At 35.7% G+C, this 21,798-nt stretch overlaps 1 protein-coding gene across 1 annotated transcript in view; it reads left to right on the top strand.

Moving 5' to 3' along the window:
• The window catches only part of SLC26A7 (solute carrier family 26 member 7), a 63,813-nt gene extending 48,858 nt beyond the window's left edge, over positions 1-14,955 (top strand). The window contains exons 12-18 of the mRNA XM_032182509.1: positions 2,454-2,520; positions 6,147-6,284; positions 7,970-8,018; positions 10,997-11,097; positions 12,783-12,837; positions 12,927-13,030; positions 14,920-14,955. Of these exons, the coding sequence (XP_032038400.1) occupies positions 2,454-2,520; positions 6,147-6,284; positions 7,970-8,018; positions 10,997-11,097; positions 12,783-12,837; positions 12,927-13,030; positions 14,920-14,955 (550 nt within the window). The remainder of the gene's footprint in view (positions 1-2,453; positions 2,521-6,146; positions 6,285-7,969; positions 8,019-10,996; positions 11,098-12,782; positions 12,838-12,926; positions 13,031-14,919) is intronic.
• Positions 14,956-21,798: the final 6,843 nt, after the last annotated feature.

The following is a 21,798-nucleotide window of genomic DNA, read 5'->3' on the forward strand; positions in this document are numbered from 1 at the left end:
AGGTCTCCTGCCTCTTGACAACCCCTTGCGAGGAAGTTGTAGACTGTGATGAGGTCTCCCCTCAGCCTCCTCTTCTCCAGGCTGAACAGGCCCAGTGACCTCAGCCGTTCCTCGTACGTCTTCCCCTCAAGGCCTTTCACCATCTTCGTAGCCCTCCTCTGGACACTCTCCAACAGTTTCATGTCCTTTTTATACTGTGGTGCCCAGAACTGCACACAGTACTCGAGGTGAGGCCGTACCAGCGCAGAGTAGAGCGGGACAATCACCTCCCTTGACCTACTAGCGATGCCGTGCTTGATGCACCCCAGGATACGATTGGCCCTCCTGGCTGCCAGGGCACACTGCTGGCTCATATTCAACTTGCTGTCTATCACGACTCCCAGATCCCTCTCTTCTAGGCTGCTCTCCAGCGTCTCATCGCCCAGTCTGTACATGCAGCCAGGGTTTCCCCATCCCAGGTGCAGGACCCGGCACTTGCTCTTATTGAACTTCATGCGGTTGGTGATCGCCCAGTCCTCCAACCTGTCCAGATCCCTCTGCAACAGTTGCTACTTTTGATCATGAGTAAAGGAAAATACTTCATGATTATTTCTTACCACAAAATTAATCCATAGCTCACCAGTCCTACAAATGACTTGTAGGCAAGCAGGCAGTTGTTTGCATGAACATTTAATTGCACTGGAATTAAATACCATATAGACAGTTCAGTCTAATGCTCGTTAAAATTGTGCAGAGCTCTGTTCACAGAATTAATTTGCAGAATCAGCATGAAAGTAGCTCAAAATTACAAGGCAATTGCAAATTATGGCAGATGGTTTCTGCTTGAAACAATCAGAACCTTTCTTATAACCTTCTGCTACTCAGCAAACTAAACTATGGGTAAATTCTGCTAGTAAAAGAAAAGTTTCCATGTTATTTACATACTGTGGTTGGATGACTGAGGTTCTAGTGATAGGACTAGAGGAAATGGCCTCAAGTTGCACAAGGGAAAGTTTAGGTTAGAAATTAGGAGACATTTCTTCCCAGAAAGAGCAGTCAGGCATTGAGACGGGTTGCCCGGGGAAGTGGTCGAGTCAACGTCCCTGGGGGTGTTCAAGGAAAGGTTGGACATGGTGCTTAGGGTCATGGTTTAGTGGGTGACATTGGTGGTAGGGTGATGGTTGGACCAGATAATCTTGAAGGTCTTTTCCAACCTTAATGATTCTATGATTCTATAACAGAAGGGTAGGGATATTTGATTAAAAAAAAAAGCTTGAACCTCTGTTATTGGACAGAGACCTCAACCTGAACCTGCTCTAATAAATAAGACTCTTTCCAGTGATTTTTGTGGTCTTTGTTCATGTTGCACATGATTGTCCATTAAATATAAAGGCACTGAAAGATCTAACAATCTTAAAAGTTGTACTGCACAGGTAAGTTTAGCATGGGAACATGCAGTAAGTCACCCAGTAATGGACAAAAATGTTCTCAGTAATGACTGTTGCAGAAGAGTTAGACACTAAAGCACAAAAAATGTTGTAGATGATTTATTGTGAAATCTCTGTTCAGACACCAGAGTATTGGACACGGTATGTTATGTATCAGAATATATTAAAAACAGCAGCAGCTACAGCTAGATTTATGAAGACAGGAGAGAACAGCTGAGTTTTGCAAGCCTCATTTAGCTGACCCCAGTACCTGCAAATACTCCCTGTGCGTTGCTGCATCTACTAAATGCTTGTGTTCTGGGATGATTTCCATTGCCTAGCTTTAGGCACATAGCTCAGATGATAGCTAATTTTATAGATATCTTATTCTCCACTTAAATGTGTTGCTGTAAAGGATGTATGGAAGTAGAACATCTTACACTGAACTGCCTTTTCAAGGCAACTTTCTCTTTCCACTGACCATATAGGGACACTGTACCCATAGGGACACTGACTTTTCCAGTTAAGTCCTCCACTTTGACAGCTATAGCATAATGTTTTGTTTTATCATACAGAGGTGCATCAATTTTAATGACAAAAAAAAATATCCTTGATTTTCCTAACTCATTTCGATTGAGTATCTTTGTTTCCTTTCCTTACAATATGATTTTGTAGGTAAAAAATGTTAATTAAATCTTTGTACATTTGAAGTTAGTTTATATATTACATATATTGATATAAGACTAGCTCTCTGGCCAGATATAAGTCAGTAATGAAATTTAATATAAACATTTTATTAATAATATTTGAATAAATATATAACATTATTAATTTTTCATATTGATATTCTATAATTCTAAAATTTGCCTTTTACTCTTAACTTCATTATGATTATGATTAATAAGTTTTATATGCACAAATATATATATGGATTGCATTGTCATAACTTTAAACTTGCATGCTGTAATTTTGATGTGTTTCACTTTCTGTTTCTGTTCAAGACTCTTATTGTTTGCCTCACAAATTTTCTGTTTGTATTGGTTACAGAGCAAGGACACTGAGTTTGAAAAATATGAAAGAAGTGGAATATAAATACAAAACTGAAGATAATTGTGTAAGTTATCTTTTTATTTTCCTTTTTTGTTTGTTTGTTTGTTTGTTTGTGTTTTACTAATTTGTATTTGTGTTTGGCAAATGTTTTCCATCAGAGCTATCTTAGGCTCAAAATCTGAATTTGGTTTGGGTGGGTTTACTGTTTTGGAATGCTGAACAATGCTGGAATGTGAGAGGCACATGAGAATGGGGAGGACTCTAAAATGTAAAAACATTATTGTTGAGGCTGGCCCACTTGTCAATTATTATTATCACTTTTCATTCTTAAGAGAATTGGTGGAGTAAATTTGTCAGAGATGGGTAACCAACATTTGACTTGCCTGCCTTTTTTTTTTTTTCTTTTTTTCATGTGTGTGTGTGTCAGTTAATACAATATTTGTACAAAGCCCTATGCATCATTTTTAAGCTAACTGCTCCCTATCTTTTTATCTTAAATGATTAAGATTAGTGCCAGTGACCATGTAGTAACAAAGCACTGTCTACAGACACTGGGGAAAATAACATTTTGTTAAGAAAGCAAATTGCTCAAGAGGTTATTAAACAGAAAAAAAAAAAAAAAAGAAAAATATTTTTAAGATTTATAAAAAATGTTTTTAATTTAATTTATGGAGTCACTGCGTAATTTGGGGTAATTTTTAATGTACGAATGTTAGGGTAATCCAAGTTCCACTGGTAAATAACAGCTTAGACATAAGCAACAAGACTTTTAAACATGAAAATATGCAAGCTTAATGATCTACCCCACCATTAAGGTCTGTGGATTTATAGGGATTATTTCATCAACAGGAGAAAAGACACTTTGATGTGGCAAAAATTAAAAGGGCGTTTAGAAGCTTGTTTGAAACACGTTGTACCAAAGGCATTCACTAAACCGAATTCTTACCCAAGTGTAGAGAGAGCTGTGCCATATGCGCAGGGCAATTGGCAACATCCTTCTAAGTGACAAAGTAAAAATGCCTCCTGAGATGATTTTTTTTTTTTCTTTCTGGGCAGGGAAAGACAAAAATAAGTTATTTTCTCTCAGAAGAGTTTTTATTGAGAAAGGAGTTAGAACTAAACTACAACCAGGACTAATAGCCAAATTTGGCTTCTCCATCCCAGACATAAGGTTATACCTAAGTCTTCCATCAGCTTTATTTGGCCTTATGATTTGAGACTTTCAAGCCTTTCACCTCATAGTAGCTCACTGATGATCGCATGCTTTGATCTCTGAACATCTGCCTTATTTTGTCTTTGTTTTCATCTTCTACTTTGCCAGTATGGCACCGAAGTGCCCACTTGTCTCCATGCTAAGCCATGTATGGAATAGTTTTTAAGGGAATATTTGCAGTAGTTCTACATTCAGCCATGTATTAACCTCTGTTTTACCCCTATTTAAGATGTTTTGTTTAATTAATTTATTTCTCATATATTCTCTTACCCATTTTAATTACTGGTTAGGCTTTACCACTTGATGTACTGAACTATGTTGGTGATATGATGATCACATTCACAGGTAATTGTACTAAGTCACTATACATTTTCTGGGGTTCATTGCCTCAGTTCTGGATGTCTGAAATGTTTCATTAGCCTGTATGATGTCTGCTACAGTACTGTCTGAGAGTTTGTCTGGTTCTCAGAATTCTACAGTAAGGAGGTCGTTTGTGTGGTTTGTGGTAAAGATTTCCAGTCCTGTTTTGCTTAAGGTCTGTTGGGAAAACTGTATCTTCAATGCAATCCCATGATTCTTTGAACTTCTACAGAAGTTGTCTCTCTGTCAGCTCCACTTACTTGTGTTTGAATACAACCTAGTTAAGTAACTTCGCATGTCTTTGACTTTCATGAGGAAGAATAGAGGCTTTTGGAGTTTATATTCTCTTACAAATTCTCAAAGTTTAGTTGTTTGTTTGTTTTACTTCCTGTTGCCCATTGTCATGAGTAGTTCATTTCTGAGAGCTGATACTTGCATAAATCATATATTTTATTTTGGCATAAAAAATCAGTAATGAAAATAAATAGGATCTTGCTGTGCAATGTTCAGTTGTGGATTCAGTGATCCTCTTTCTTTCTCATCTGTTCTCATCAAAATGCTCTGAACTTCCATATGTAATCCAGAGATCCAGCCTCCATGAAAGACATACCTGAAAGGCAAATTAATCCTATTGTGTTTTTGCCAACTCGAGCTTATTAGCAGTGTTGTTATGGATATTTAAAGATCTCTAGTTTCGTGCTTGTTGAGTAGAAAATGCTACTGAAAATATGATCCTGCTTATTCCTGCTTTACAGCACTAGAGGCATAAAAGAATACAGTTATTTATTTGAATATAGATAAAGAACATGCAAGTGTAGTATCTTTTACTAGATCAAATAGTACAACTGGAAAAGTAAAAGACTGGAATGGCCAGCAGAGTTTTCTTCAAGTCTTAAATACAAGCAGCAGACATCAAAGCAGCTGAGAGCAATTGCTCTACACTGAGTCAGGTCTGTCTCAGATGGAAATAGAGAACAAGTTGTTGGTATCCATCACATAGATGGGACATTTGCTGGGGAAACAGCAAGAATGGGGTTCTTTCCCAAGGAAGAGAGACACACAGTTGGTTTATAACCTGTGGAAAGTGAAGACATCAGTAGAATTAGGTTAATTCTACCTAGAAAACATTTGTGTCAACTGAGCTGCTAATACTGATATCTAATATATTTATATATGCATATATGCACATTGAGACTAGCTTTTTACAGTGTGAAGTTTGGATGAAACTTTTTTGATAAAATGCAGACAGGATCCAGGGCAGACAATGGTTCTTGTGCAGATTATTGATTATGTTGGTTGTAGATAAATGATAGCAAAATTTTAAATCTGTGCCTCAGGCTCAGTCTTGATCTAGTCAGTGCAAGTGGAACCATCAGGAATTTGCTTTTGCTGAAGGGCTTAGTGAAGTAAGAGTGGCTACAGAAAGATTTCTTCCAGGGCAGGAGCTTCTGCTGCAGGCTGTAGTTGAATGATTTTCTGCTTCATCTTCAGCTCGGGGTGGTAGGAGAACTTGGGAAGTTGGACTGGTGGGAATTTCCTCTTGTAATGAAGTCAGTGGTGTTTTTTTCCATTTCCATGAAAAAATATCCCTATTGTACTACAGTCATCTTCAGATGACCAAGATTAGCATTATGACTGTTTCCTTAAACCAGCCACATTGTATGCTCCAAAAACTCATTTACTTTTTACAATACATATCATACTTATCTAGTAGAAGATTTTCCCAGTCTGCAGACCTTGTCTTGCTTGTGTATGGAAATCACACCAACTGAAACAGTGCTCCTACTATTTGCCAGGTGATAGTTCTTAGTATTGTGCATTGGAATTAATGATTTTGCTTTTTTTTAAGAACAATTAAAAAAAAAAAAAGTTAAATTAAAAATAAAATCAAATTAAATTAAAGATAATTTTCATTACAGATTACTCTTTTACTTCAGTCATGTATGAAGCTGATCAAGATGGTTATCCATTAGATCATCCTTACAACCCAAAGTTCCTTCTAGATTGATTTACAGGAATTTTCAAGACTTTTTAAGAAATTACCGATGTTGTTATTATTATTTTAATTTGTAAAACCAAGATTAACGTCTCAGCATTTTGTTTATTTCATTTCACAGCAATCATTAAAACAGGTAAAGATAGTTTCAGTCAACAACCCATTAGTCTTTCTGAATGCCAGGAAATTTCATGCAGACCTTACAAAAATAATCCAGAAGGATAGCATGAGTAGCCAGGCATGTGAAGATGTAAACAAGGTAAGATGTGCTACATGCTTCAGTAATCATGGTGACAGTGTTGAAGAGCATGATTGTTTTCTTTGCATTTTTTATTATAATTACTTGAAAATAATATCTTTCCTACCTCTCTATATGTGGTCCTGTAAAAGACATTAAAACACTTAGCCAAAGCTCTTCAAAATTTCTGGGAACCATTACATATCCTCAGTTAATGTGAGGTTGTGACTTTGAAAAGGCAATGAGTAGCTAAAATTCTACTTGAATAAAGTTGTGTGTTATTTTTTGTTATTATTTGTTTGTTTGTTTGTTTTTCTTTGCTCTGGAGATGACTCCATGACAGACAGATGCTTCATTTCTGATTCTATGAATAATTTTAATAGATATAGGAAGAAGGTACAAACTGCTTGAAGTTTTCCCCTAGGGTGGTGTTTCTTTTTCATTTTCTGCACTGATTGTATTGGAAAAATAAATAGCACAAAAATTTTGTAGAACTTGTTTTTGGAAAATCTCCCAGTAAGGACTGTATTTTTAAAGTTTATTTGCACATAGCTACCAAAAATTCCTACAATGTTCCCAGAAAGAGGGGAAAATTTATTATTTTTCTATCATTACAATAAAGACATTCCAATAAAATACAATAAAATATAAACTGTAGGCAATCTCATCCGGTTTGGTGAACTGCACTGGGAAAATCATAGATACTTCCTCGATGGTTTGTTAAAACAGTAATATTTGTCTACCACCTCTGCTGTCTCTTGCTAAAGATCTGCACTACCTTTCCTACTCTGATGGGTGCCTTCTTGTTATTCAGAAATCCAGCTCAGATATTGTGCTGCTTTTTTTCCTTAGCTCTTCTAGTTTAACCGATTTGGATTACCAAGATAACAAACTCCCAAACTGAGAGAAATTACTTAGGATTTTCATGGAATTAATTTATGAGTTAATTTAATAAGTGTAATGAATTAATAAGTTAATTACTAAGTTAATTTATAAGTTACTTAGGAGTGAGATGTTATCCTTTGTCTATTCTGGAAATTACTTGGCAGTACAGCTGACTGAAATATTGTGCATAGTTTTTGTTTGTTTGTGTGTGTGTGTGAAATAATGGTCTTTCTATGGAACATAATGGAAATGAAAAAGAGTTGCACTTTGGATTTTGTTTCCATGCTGTATTCTGTTTTAAACATGTCTACTGGCAACTTAACATTCATATTGAAATCATTACAAAAACATTTCTCCAGATAAACATAACTCTTTAATAAATTTACATCAGAACTATTCTCACTAAAATCTTAGATGAGATTGCATCAAGTAGAAGTTAATCTTACAAGTTTTCTAACTTGAATTTATCTTTTCAAGAACATCTTTCTCTTCTTTCTATTACTTCTTAACCTCTGCTTTCCCAAGAGCATCATTTTTATAATATGCTTTATAATAGCTACAAATATCAAAGAGATTGAGTCATCTGAAGGAAAAAAAAAAAAAGCGGGGTGTGAGCTTACATTTTTATATGACATTAAAAAATAATTAAAGGCTTGCTCAGCAGATATAACATATCCAATAGACAATATGGTTTTTGGAGAGAATGAGTTAATTTTGCTATTGAAAAAAAGAATTCTTGTGCATTGCATTGATTTTCTCTGGTTACTCTGCATTGGATTAGTTTTCCTTGGTATGCTAATCGTTCTTTGCTTTTATTTCAGTGTGAGCAGAACACATTACTCTGTTCATTTTCCAATGGAAGTTGTCATGGTGAGTTTATTTTCTATAAATTATATTAAAACCAAGATGGATGTAAGTGTGCAAAATGGCTCCAGGTTTTTCTATTTATTTATAGGTGAACTCAAATTGTCTGGAAACTAATATTTCAGATAGATCACACCTTCACTGAAGCATGAGTACTAAAAATTATTAAACTGTTAACCTTGGCCTAGCAGATCCTGTTTTTATTCTGTTCTTGACTGAGTTTATAAGATTTCAAAAGTGGGAAACCAATGAAAATATTTTTTTTTCTGCAGGACTCTCTGGTTATTTCACACAAATCAATCTATGCATACTGATATGGGTACCTAGTGTGTGTGGGGGGGATCACTTCCAGCTTGGCCGCCTTTATTGGTCTTCAGCCAAAGGCATAATAAGCTGTTTTGCTAAGCTGTGATCTTGTTTTCTTGTGCGTTTTTTTTTTGTTTGTTTGTTTGTTAGTTGGTTGGTTGGTTTTGGTTTTGAGCTCATTGTGGGACTTGAACATTAATATGCAAAACTAAAAATAGGATGGGATTAGGTCTATGTGAAGTCTTTGTGGTCTTTAAAGGCATTGAACAGAAAAACTCATAAATGTCATCTGAGTTATCAGTGACACAGTGGCCACCAATATAGCACAGTAAAACTGTACAACACAGAATAAAGAAAAAAAGAAAACAACTAAGGGTTTGCTTTTAATTAAGGATTAAGCTGGATAATTCTACTCTTCCCACATTTTATAGCATTTAAATCAAACCAGAGCATGTACATTCCCATGGGATAGCTGGTAGAACCTTTTGCAGAAGATACTTTATACAGATGACTTCATCATGGATGGAATTCAAATATTGTGTTTATTTAAAACACTTATAAGCATTAAGACCACAGTAGAGAATCTGATTTGGGGGCTGTTGTCTGATAGTTTATGCTTATTAACTAGGCTCATGACATTTTTATGTTTTTACAGTGTTTACTTTACTTGGGGTTGATAGAATGTTTTGCTGTAGCACAGCAACATAACGATAATGGCTATTGAGACTATACAGTGCTATACTGTAAAACGGTAAATGAGCACACAGCATTGTGTTTGTGGGGAGATCTTTGGAAGGTCTTGTCAGTACACATTTCAGGTTTCATTGAAATGTGGTTTCATTGGATGAACTGGTATCTCACATTACAGAAATAACAGACAGCACAGGACCTCTCTTCTGATTGCTTTTTTTAAGCCTTGAGGACTTAAATGTTGTTGTTCTTTGTACTAATCAGAGTACAGTGACTCTTTGTGGAAGCTTTAAAATAAAAACTGGTGAGGAGGAGAAAAAAAAAATCACTAAAGCAGCTTGGGGCCTAAATTTTTAGAAAGGAGGTGAGCAGGAAGACATAATTCTTGTCCTTACATCAGTCATCCTAGAAGGCACAGCAGCATCTTCGTCAAAATCTTTATTTTCAGCTTCTGGGGAATACTGATTTGACATTGTCTATATCAGCAACAATTAGTTTCTGTTGCCCTTGCCCAGTGGTTCAGAGGCAGCAGGTCTGTACCACCCCATCCTGCCCTCCTGAAGTCAGGCAGCCTCCACTGAACGGCAGGATGCCAGCTTTTTGGGAAGGTAATGCGAGCTCCAGTCCACCATTGCCTCTCTCCATATATGCATATGCACATGTGTGTGTGTGGTTCCTTAACGATGTTTGTCAAGGAAGGGAATTGAGTATGGTAATAGTAGGGTTTCAAAGTGCGCTTGTGCAACATATCAGCTAAGCGCACTTCAGGTGTAAAGTGAGCTCAACTTCTGTGCTTGAATGTAACATTTAAAGTTAAATAAAGTTAAATCAATTCCCTCCTTCCTTCTCTATTTATTTCCTTCCTTCCAATTTCTTCATTATTGCATCTGTTACACAGAAGCAAGTTACCTGTAATTATATTTATTCCAAATCTGGTTTTGAACTGTCAAACTTTTAACTTTTATTTAAGCAGAATAACAATAAAAAGGGAAAAGTAACCTCAGGCTATTTTTTAAGGTAAAACTTGTTGGAACCTGCAGATATAGTGTGCATGTTTTTGGGGGTGAGTAAGTAACAGGGAAAGAGTAAGTTCTTCTGGTTTGGAGACAGAGTTTTGTAGAATTGATTACAGTAAGCAGAGCAGCAGATCTCATAAATCCTTCCTGGTTTTCCACTGCAGTAATGCCAGGCAGGCTTTCTTTCAAATTCTTTAATTTTGTTTGCAATGTGTTTGTCCTGTCCAAGGTACATTAATAAAGAAAGTAAACCTCTGAAGGTGCAAGTCCAACAGACTCAGACTTCTGTCAGAAAGAAATTAGCACCATTATAAATCTACACAATAAGAAAATTTGAAGTCCTCTCAAGATTTTAAAATCTTTTCCTCTGCTGTGTCAAAACCATTTCAATTAACCTATCATTACATTCATAATTCATAATTATCTTTACATTCATAATTCCTTTCATATTCATCTTTTTTTTTTTTTTTTTTTTTTTCGGAATTTTATATTTTGTGATAACTAATATTAAACCTGTTATTTGTCCACAGACCAATGTAAATAAGATGTACATAGTTTTCTTGTTTTCCCTTTATGAAAGCCAGGAATCATCTGCATGCTAGTTCAGGACACATTTAGTATGTGCGTAGTTTAAGAATCTGAGGTATATTTTCTGTGTGAATCCTAAGTGAACTTTCCCAAACAAGCCAGAATCATGTAGAATTTCAAATCTGAAGAACTTTTTTTTTTTGTCCAGGAGAGACTATTTCTGTCTAATACATCTCACTAATATATTCTGCCTGTTGACTTCACCCCGTTGTTCTGATGCCCCTTCATTTATCTGTACTTCTAAAATGTGCTATTTGCTTAACACGTGTCTCAGTAAACAATAGACAAATTTTACTGTGATATTTTGGGCTTATTTTGTTCTGTTGTTATACAGATTTCTTGACTACTTGGTAATTAAAGCTTTCTCCTATATCAAATGTGCAGGTGAGTCACTGCAGCCATCTCAGAGTGAGCGACGTGTTTTGATATTAGATTGCAGTGGACTGAGTTTGTTTGACTACACTGGAGCCTCCATGTTGCTTCAGGTATTTTTAACACCAGATACATTCTGTACATAGAAATATATGATTACACACACAAGTTATTGGGACCAGTTACTAGTCACATCACTGAGATTAGTGAATAAACGTGGTCACTTATGGAAAAGATGAGCAGAGTTTTGGTACCGAACTGCATTATGTTTATATAAAATTGTATATTAGTACTTCTAAATATTTTAAGTGACATTCAGTGCAAATGCAAGTATTCATATTTAATGGAAATTAGTTTCTGAAAGCACTCATTTTTATGCATTTCTTTATTTTTAAGCTGATTTAGGTCTTATTCATCCCTCTCATGTCAGTTATGTCGGTTATATAACTTGGGTCTCAGCCAAGGCCTTTTCTTATCCTAACTATTTTCTCAGTTTACTGAAGTGAATAATTAAGTGCTAAATTAAAAAACAAAACAAATCAAACAAACAAACAAAAAAAAACAACATATCTAGGTGTGTACATAGTCAAAAGGAAAACTGGGATAATTAAGTAAGGTGAATGGAAGTTATTCTTTATTACATTCCCCCTCAAAATAAAGGCATTCATTAAGCTTAGTAGGTTAATATATATATATATATTATATATATATATATAACATATATATAATATATGTAGGTTAATATATATATATATTAATATATATATATATATATATATATAAATATATATATATATATATATATTAATATATATATATATATATAACAATTTGTGAAACTGATTTCCAAAAGGGCTTTGAGATCTCAAATTTGTGGGACACCACTCCATCCTGGGCTTTGAGATACAGTTTAGGGTTGCAACCTCTAACTGAAAGACAGGTCCAGAACAGAGTTACCCAAAGAAGAAATGCACTCCTTCCATGTTACACTCCTTTCCTAAATATCGTCAATGCTGCTAGAGTTAAAGGGATTTTTAGTCTGAAGCAGGCTTTTGGTTTCTGTTTAAAATTAGTTATTCTGACGTGATAAAAAAAAAAAAAATCGCTTTTATTTATTTATTTATTTATTTATTTTTAATGGGGACTGCTTTGGATGCTTCCTCATCTGTCAGAAAAGGCCCTACTCTTGTTCTAGAGTAATTTTCACTTTTTGTTACTTTTTAGCTTATTGGATACCTAGTCTCTGTTAAGTTGCATATTTTCAAAGAAAGGATAAAGAACAACTTACTGCAGAATGTAGCATGATGGCTACGGCAATTTTCTGATAGACTGCTGGAAGTTTCAAAGTTTCATAGGTCAAATTTCTGTCTTTCTGGACTGGTTGGTAAGCGTACAGAAAGAAGATGCAGAAACTTGTTGAAAAAGGCATACTGGAAAAACAAATCTAACAAATATAATTATAAATGCTGTATAATTAATCATTTTAGTTTTATTACCGGTAGAACTGTAGGGTACTTTTTGGAGCGGGGAGGAAATGATGCTTTCTTGTTCAGTGTGGGTTTGCCTCGTTTGTGTTATAGAGGGGCTCTCTCTGGTGGCTGCTGTCAGCATAGCTTGAACAGCAGCACTTCATGCTCTACCCGCTTTGAATACATTCTTTTTTGTGTGTGTGTGTATTTTATTCTCTGTTGGTATTTTAAACAGTTATTTTTTTTTTTCTTTTTTCTTTTTCTTTTTTTCTTCTTCTTCTTTTTTTTTTTTTTTTTTTTTTTTTAATTTCATGTTTTCACACATATAGATTTACATGGATTGTAAAAACAGACACATTGATGTGTTGCTAGCATGCTGCAAAGGCAAGTATCAGCTTACAGCAAATTTTTTAACATGACAGTTTATATATCCTCACTACCTTATCAGTGCTCATATGTTTGTTTTATTACAGCTTCCTTGATAAAAGCAATGCAGTACGGTGGAAATCTTGAATCTGAAAACCCTGTCTTCTTTGAATCTGTTTCTTCAGCAATTGATGCCATTCAGATTCACAGGGTAAGACTTATAGCAGGGGTAGATAAAGTCTGGAGGGGCTTCCTGGATGCTCACTGCACTTTGGCAGTCTGGGGAAATCTCATTTATACAGTGAATGTTTTGTGCAGAAATCTTTTATCTGTATTCTCTGCAACCAGTCCTCAGCCTCTGGGGCTGCAGCTATCACATTTTCCCTGCTTGCATTCTCTTCCTCTCCTTTTGCAATAACTTCTATGTCTTCTGTGTTGGATCCAGAGGCATGATGTTCAGGTGCATTAACCTGGGTGCGTGGTCCACTGGAAAGCATAATGTCATCTCAAAATACCTAACAGAACCTCTCGGTGAGGGAAATCACCTAGTACTCAGCTATGATTTACTAAAGCTGTACTCTGTTCCTCAGTCTGCATTGCTTAAACAGCGTGCCTCTAGTTAGCATGACCCTGAGATGCACACGTGTTAGGTAACAGAGAAGGCGGATAAATTTGAGTTGGGGTTCCAAGCTGTTCTGACCAAAACACTTCTGGATCCCCGGCAAATTTGTTCAGAGCTAAAAAGCCCATCTCTGCCTGGCCCTGCAGTGTAATGTGTTTGCTCACTGGTGGAAAGAGGGGAGAGGACATATATGAGGTGAAGGGCAGAGCTAGAGGGAGGAGATAGAAGGATTTGATCACAAATTGAGCCTAGAGGCTTGAACAAGCATTTGCTTAAACACGTATTTATTTGCACAATAATAATTCTTCCATTCCTTGTTAAAAGGCTATAAACCTGGGCTTTCCTTGTAAACTGTATAAGCCTTTTCCATTGTAATCCCAGTGTAACTGAGCATGCATTATAAGCAGCGTGCTTTCCCATGGTTGTATTTATGATTCCAAACATGGCTAGAGCTCAGTTCAGAGCCCTCTCCAAGAGACATTAAACTAATCATGGTCTGTGGTTTCTGTTTTCTCTTTCTCCCCTTTACTGTGATCTGGCACATTTTACTAATTTAATTAGAGCTGCCTATGGACAAAATACACTTTCCATTGATTTACCCAGATAAGGCTAGTTGACTCTGTTGTTCTGGTGGATTGACTAGGAAAAGTATATTCTCTTTTGGTGCTTTTCAACATTTTTCTTTGTTGCTCTGCAAAAATAATTTACTGCAATTGTAACTGCAGGGCAAAAATAATGGGGATGGCTATTGTATATTTTGCCTGGGTCTGATTACAAGAATTAGCATGATTGTTATGTTATAAAAGATCTATGTTCTTTATAGACACCAATTAATGTTCCTAACATTCTTGCAAGATAGCTAGCATACCCATTTTATAGTAATGGGATGTAGAAAGACCAGGATAAATGTCCAAGTAAAAAGGAGCTCAGAAGTCCATTTTTCCAGGAACTGGTAACGTGCTTCTACTGGAGTCGCTAAGCAAGTCAAAACTCTGAATAATAGTTTAGTGGAGCAGTCTGAAAAGCTTGCACACAGTCTCACATTTTGAACGTAATTATTATGGACAGTGTATGTATGCTGCCAATGCCTCTTCAGAGCTTTCAAAATACATGTATGTGAGTTGATTTCTTGATGTGTTCCTTGCCTTTAACAACTGAAGATAAGATAATATGGACAGGAGTAAAAAGGAAGGGTGACCGCAATAGCAGCACCACATTGTAACTGTGTCTACACTTCACATGACTTTTTAAGATGCTAAGGTCAGCAGGAATTTTGAGTGAAGAAAAAATGGCAGGATAGAATAGAAAAGAACAGAGTGGAAAGGGGTGGAGATTTATGGAAAGTGATTTGTTTGGATTTACATTTCTGATCCCCTCACATCAGTCTTTCATCCACTACTTTTACATGCTATTCTAGGAAAACATTCTAATACTTTTTTTTTTTTTTTTTTTTTTTCCTTCTGTTTCTCACAATTTAGAATTACAGCAAGTTCAGTGAACAGAGTGAAGTGTGATGCCGACCCATCAAATGTGGCTAGTCCAATCAGCTCATATTCAGAATGAACTATACCACAGTTTCTCCTTAGCAATTTTATTTTTTTTTTTCCAGGAGATCTCATAGATGCTACTTTGTATGCCATACATATTTACAACATTCAGTAATGACAGATCTGCCATTCAGAAAAAAAAAATATCTTTAGCTGCTATCACTCAGAGAATGTTCATACAATTGTTCTATAATGGTTTTATATAATATTTTTATACACATTTAGACACAAATTATTAGAAAGCAGATGTGGGGTATTGGCTGTTTACTCTCTTTTAGATATCTTTTATTATAACATTAGTTGTAATATGCATCTGTAGTTTTGTGCATGGAGTAAGGAGACATGAATTCTTGAAAGCAGTGTGTTATAATTGATACAGTATATGCAGGAAGCCATATACCACTGCATACTCTAATAGCTTTACTTATCCTTTTTGCTGTTCAAGATAGCTATTTGCAATAACAGCATCATATCACAGCTAACATATTCTTGCATTTTTCATATTTGGTTATTATATGCTTTTTAATGCCTGCCAAGGTCAGTGAGAACACAGTATATTGAAAGAAGGCAGATGGATGTTGTCTAAGTGCACTGGATTGTCTCTTCTTCTAGTAGATGTCATGAGTTATTATAATGGTTTGCTATATTTTCAGTGTCACAGGTATTCTTTAGCTCAGATTGAAGAGGAAAAATTGGTAACATTTTTCCAAAACTTTTTCTTGTTTCCAGCATAGTCTGCATTTCTGAATTGCTGCTGGAATTTGATCAGGGCTGGAATCTTCAGCTGCGGCAGCTGGGAGATGACCCTAGAGAGACACAGAAGGCATGTGTCAATTTTCAGCCCAAATTCCAGCTTATGTGAGCACACAAACGAGGGGTGTGGGAAGAATTCACAGGTTGAATTCACACGTTTGGATTGCAATTATGGATTGCCATCAATCATATTAAATTGTGCTATCACATCAGTATCATATTATTTGGCAACATATGTGAAGATTTTTTCCTCGTCTTTTTTGCCATATATGTACACAAGCTGTAAAATGTAAAAGTTGAGGAGAAAAAAAAATGAGAATGGATGAGGAGTATGTAATTACCTCACTGACCTTAAACAATGGAAGCTAAAATGTAAATGAATATGGCATGGCTGTAATGGTTATCTTAGCACTACAGAGAGGAGAGAAGTATAAGGGTGAAGTGCATAAGGGAGAAGCTGGAGTGCATAGCCAAAATCTAATGCTAAGCATCCTCTTTTCAGCAGCAGTTACGTTTGTATGTTTGTCTGGACACAGCTCTCTCCGCCCAAAGCAGCTACCAGACATAGATGAGGCAGCTCACGGAGTGATTTTCACATCTTGCATATTTTTGTTAAGGCAAATATAAGCCTTTCTTCTGTCCTTGATCATTCCATATTACTAGGAGACAACGGGAGAGAGCCCTGTGTTCTTTTACCTTTTCAGTCATAGGTGACCATTAGGGCTATTTCATGCATTGTGCCACAGATGAGCAGAAGCATTCTTTATGTGTTCTACTAAGATAACGTTTCAAAAATACTATGCAAAATGCTGATTAGTAACTGTAAGAAGCTTGTTATACACAGAAGTAAGTTCTGTTCATTGTGCCAAGTGCATTTGTGTCAGATGCTGTAGTTGATTGCAAATGACTCATTACATCCTTGGACATAGTAACAGGCTATAACATTTGGTTATTAATTTTCTCAGACAGTTTTAGTAATTTATGAACACTTTAGAAACTGTTTACATTGTGCTTTAATTGTAGAAGAATCAACTGTATGTCATAGCTGAATGGAGATCTCTACTTAACTGCAAGCTGAATAAATGAATAAAAGTTATCTTTTCTATTAAGTTCATTATTTATTCTTTGATGGCTAAATGTATTTTCCGAAGATTTGTGGATATGTTGGTTAATGAAATTGTTAAACTGTGGTCTTTAGCAAAGATAGCATCGACCATGAGACCTTCAGTTTTGTTCTGAATGATCTTGTTAATGAAACAACACAGATGCTGTTAAAATTATTTGTAATGTTAGTGCCTGATGAAGCTGTCTGCATCAAATTAAGAAATTTGTAGTGCTAATCAAAATATCTTCCACTTTTCACTGTGTTCAATAGAAATAACATTGCTACAGCTAAATGGCTGTTTTGAGATGGACATTTATCTCCCATTAGGTCAAAGACCTTCCTGTGACACAATATCACTTACAAATGTGTTTCATCTGTGTAAGACTACAAATTCAAATTGTCTTAATGCTGTGATTACTGCTTAATTGTCTCTCAGGGTAGAATCAAGGAAGAAATACATTTCTTACCTTATGACTCTGACTTTTCTAATCTTCCAGCACTGGGGCTTGGGATACTTGTAATGTTCCTGTAATATATTTTACTTTGTATAATTAACCTAAATTTCCTCTTATTTCTGGGCATATAAATTGTTAATTAACTTCCCTTTCTGGCAAGTAGCACCACTAATGACAGTTTTTTCTCAGAAGAACAGAGCATTCGAGGAGTCCATGAAGGTGCTTTGAAGCTGGCAGCAATGGAAGCTTCCCTTTCAATTGCTTCTAAAATATCTGCACTGAATATATGCACTGAATATCTGCTTTGCCAGACCACTGCTTTACAGAGCAGTGGTTACAGGGTGAGAGTCTTTTTTTTTTTTTTTTTTTTTTTAATTTTATTTTTTTATTCTATGAGTTACCTAGGAAGGCAAATTACTTCAGTGCTGAAGTAATTTTATTTTATTTATTTATTTATATTTTTTTTGGACCACCAAATTATTGACATTTATGAAAACTGGTGATTTTTGCCTGTCTTTAGGTGACCAGATGCTGTCAGATTTCATAAAGTAGTGACTGACTGCCAGGGAATTATCATTGATCTCTCTGCTTGTGGCCTGTGAGATGCTGAGTGTCTCATCTGCATGACTCTCTGCAAATCTCTGCTGATTGTGTGTGTGCACGGTTATCTGGCAAACAACTGCCTGATTATTTGGTGAAGATTCAAGGAAACACCCTAAACCTTTTAGTTTTGGAGTTCAATATCAGTTTTAACCTGTCCTTGATGCTATTCTGTATATACTGTCCACTGGCTCTGGCTCACAGGAAGCATTAGGCTGTAACTTATGCTGAGGTCTGCAGCAACTTATCCCCAGATGTCCTGTTAGCTGCACCATATTCTTCTTGAGCAGGAAGGCAAAGTGAACCAAACCCACCCTGTAGCAAAGGGGCTGCACAAAGTCCATGTGCTATTAAATGCCCTGGTATCACTCTCACAACTGAGATGGATTGCAGCCAAAAGAATAAGGGGGCTTTGTTATTCTGTCCCCTTGAGGCAGCCATGCATCTTTGTACCTTCCAGCCTGATTTACCTGAATAGACATAGGGACTTTTCAGAGTAATGCAAAGTTTTATTACTTGTGCTTGCATGTGTAAGGCTGTGTGTTGGTAGCAAGGAGTCCAGTCTTGCAAAGTGCTGAGCTCCCCTGGTTCCTGTTGGTTTCTGAAGGCAAGAGAGATTCTACTCCTCACAGCAGAGGTTTGAGGAAGCATCTCCTCACCTAATGTGCCATTCTGCAAGGTTTCACCTAATGAAACCAACAGGGGCTCCAGGCAGTAAACAATTCAGAAAATCTGGCCACTCATTTTGATTCCTATCTGTGTACTCAGATGTACAGGTTTTACACCCCTAAACTCAAAGCATATGGAACATGTGAGTTGTAAAGATCCATGTTTCAATATTGCACATTTTGGTGCATTCTGCACTACATAGGAAAACATTAATGTAATATTATTTTCAAGAGTTGCTCAATATTTTTAGAGATTTGGTATTTGTTTGATGTGTTTAGGATTTCTTAGCTATTTTTAGGAATTAATTCTAAATGTTAGATATTATATGACGTGAATGAAGAGTTTTCCCATAAAATTTAAGATGCGCTAATCAGAATATGCTAAAATGGGGATCTGATCATATGCTTCTTACAGAATTTGTGTTTCACACGTTCCAAAACAAAGCAAGCAATGAGGAAAAAAAATAGAGTGCAAACTGATGTTAAGAAGTGAACATAGTGACAATTATAAATTAGGCATAAAACGTGTAATAAGGAAAAGACTGTTAACATTATATTTATGCAAATTAAATGGTTCTAATTCTCATCATATGTCTTTCTTTTTAAAGGTTATTTGCCCTGATTCTATGATTCAAGTGTCACAAGGTCTGACTTCAGCTGCTTTGACATAATTTATTTGACAGCTCTGTGTGCCATAAATATATAATGTAACAAGGAAAGGTATCTTCACTGTTGAATGAAAACATTAATGCGTCAATACTGTGTATGAATACTGTTTGACATTTACTAGTTACAAAAATAAAATACACAGTATGCCTTGAAAATATGGCACTCCTATTTTTGGAAGATACTTTCTTTGTCTACAGAAAGTAGCGTCTCATAAATAAATGAACAAGTGCACTTCCAGTGTGGATGCTAAATGGTGCTTTCATCATTAAGATGGATTTTTAGTAAAGATCACATAATCTGCATGTTTCCATATGTTTTTTGATGCATTATTTTTTCTTATTTCAATTTTGTGTAATAGCATACACAACAATAAATTTATACAGAAATAAATTGGAATATGAGCCAATTTACATGTGGCAGCAGGAAGATGCCCTCATTATTTCAATACTTAGCAGGTGTTTGTTGTTGTTGTTGTTGTTGTTTGTTTGTTTGTTTGTTTGTTTGGTTTTTTTGTTTTTTTTTTTAAACGTTTTGGTCTAACCAATCTGGGATGAGATATTTTTCTTTCTCCAACCTCAAAATATATTAGATCTTAATAATGAGAAAAGAGAAATTGTATTATATTCAGAAGTTTGGCTTCCTCACAATTCTTAGGGGAGTATGGTGTCTAACAGATGCTTTTACCTATATAAAGAATACAGAAATCTTGGGCTAATTTTCCCAATATTGCCTCTATGCATATACAGTCATTTGAATATATCTTATTTAACTTGGTAGTTTACATCTACAGATGGTGCACACTGATGGTATAGCATATATAAAGTCTGTGGCTTACCCCAGTATAAGGGAAATTATGGGTAAATCCTCCCACTCCCTTAATAACTGCGATGACATCAACAGAAAAAAAGATCGACATCCCTTTAAAAATTTGGTCTTGAAAGTAGTAGCTAAATTTTTCAAGCCTGGTAATTTAGGAAAGCATTTACCTCTACCAAAATTAATACAACTTCTACATTTTTTTTTATTTATTTTTTTTAAAATTTAATTTTACAATGGTTTGCAAAATACAAATGGCTTGTAGTGTCACCAAATTATAGTAGATATACAGTGAAATATTCTTAACGATAAAGGTGTTTTTGTTGTTCTTGTTGTTTGTTTTCTACATCTATGCTTGACTACACTCACAAAATGGCAAGGAAAGCACTCTGGAGTGAGAAGGCTGAGTAACCTCATTCTTTTTATTCCCAGAACTGGAGCCCAAGGTGGGCTCTCACCAGGGGCATGAGAGGTAGCTTTGAGCGCAACTTCTTCCCTAACAGGAGTCCTCTGGCTCCACAGCATTTCTGGAAAGCATGACTTGCAGAAGCAGAGAAATGGATAGCTGTTTAATTTTTTCCTAATGTGCCTTCCAGTACTAAAAAGGCTTTTTGTGCTGGATATGTTCAGGTGATTAAGGATTGAGAAGAACTGAGGGAACAGATGTGTAAGTGGTCATAAAGGTCTGTGCTGTCCCTGTCTGACTTGGTGATTGTAAATGCTTTTTATGTCCATTGTGCTTTAAAACTGCAGCCAGGGTTTAAGAATTTTTTAAAACTCCACAGTGCTGGATTAAGCTGCACCTGATCCTTTCACCTAAATCCCACAAAGTACCTCCCACAAACTAGACACACTGTCTTTATTACATCTGAGAGAGAAACGAATTTGATCCCGTAATTGTTACTAATAGTTGTCAGATTTTGTTGAATGTTGATTTTTGCACATTTTAGCTTGTCTGTGAATTGCTTTGTTTATGTAAAGAAAGCCACCAGCAAATAAGCTGACATTTGTAGACCCAGGTAGTATGGATAAAAAAGCTTCTTGCTCATCAGTTCAGGAAACAAGGTTTCTATTAGTCTACTGACAAAGTGCCAGGAGCATTGCAGAATGACACATAATCTGTCTGGGGTGGTTTTGGGTTTGGACCACTTGCAGCTTCTGAAGGAACTGAACCAGCACAGTGATAGAAAAAGTGATTATAGAAACATGAGGACAGGAGAGGACCTATTCCATTACAGAGCTTCATTCTTTTGTGTGATCTGGTAGCCATGTTTTATAATCTCAAGGGAATGGTCTTTAAATCAAACTCATGATTGCAATGGACTATCACAAACATTTGAAGCCTGAACAGGCTATAGTAATTATAGCAACAATTTGTCTGTGGCAGTCTACAGATGGGAGAGTTTCTGCCTCTGTGGACCTGCTGTGTGTTTACATCTCTATTACTAAAGTCCTCTTCTAATATGTTTTAAAATAATATTATGACATTTCACATCCAAGAAAGTTTAGTGGTCACAGTACTGGAATTGTCAGTTTATACTTCAGTGTAGATAGTTTATACTTCAGTGTAGTTAGTTTGTACTTCAGTATAAACTAATAATTTTAAATGCTCTATGAATTTTCTTTCAGGTTCCTTTTTCTCTTTGCTTTCTCTCTAACTCCTTTTAAATCTTTGGAACTTCATTGCTTTCTGTTTCAAGCTTTCTGCTTGATTCCTTTAGCCAAATTCTTAATTCAGAGTACT

Source organism: Aythya fuligula, chromosome 2 (assembly GCF_009819795.1).
Source record: "Aythya fuligula isolate bAytFul2 chromosome 2, bAytFul2.pri, whole genome shotgun sequence".
NCBI lineage: Eukaryota > Metazoa > Chordata > Aves > Anseriformes > Anatidae > Aythya > Aythya fuligula.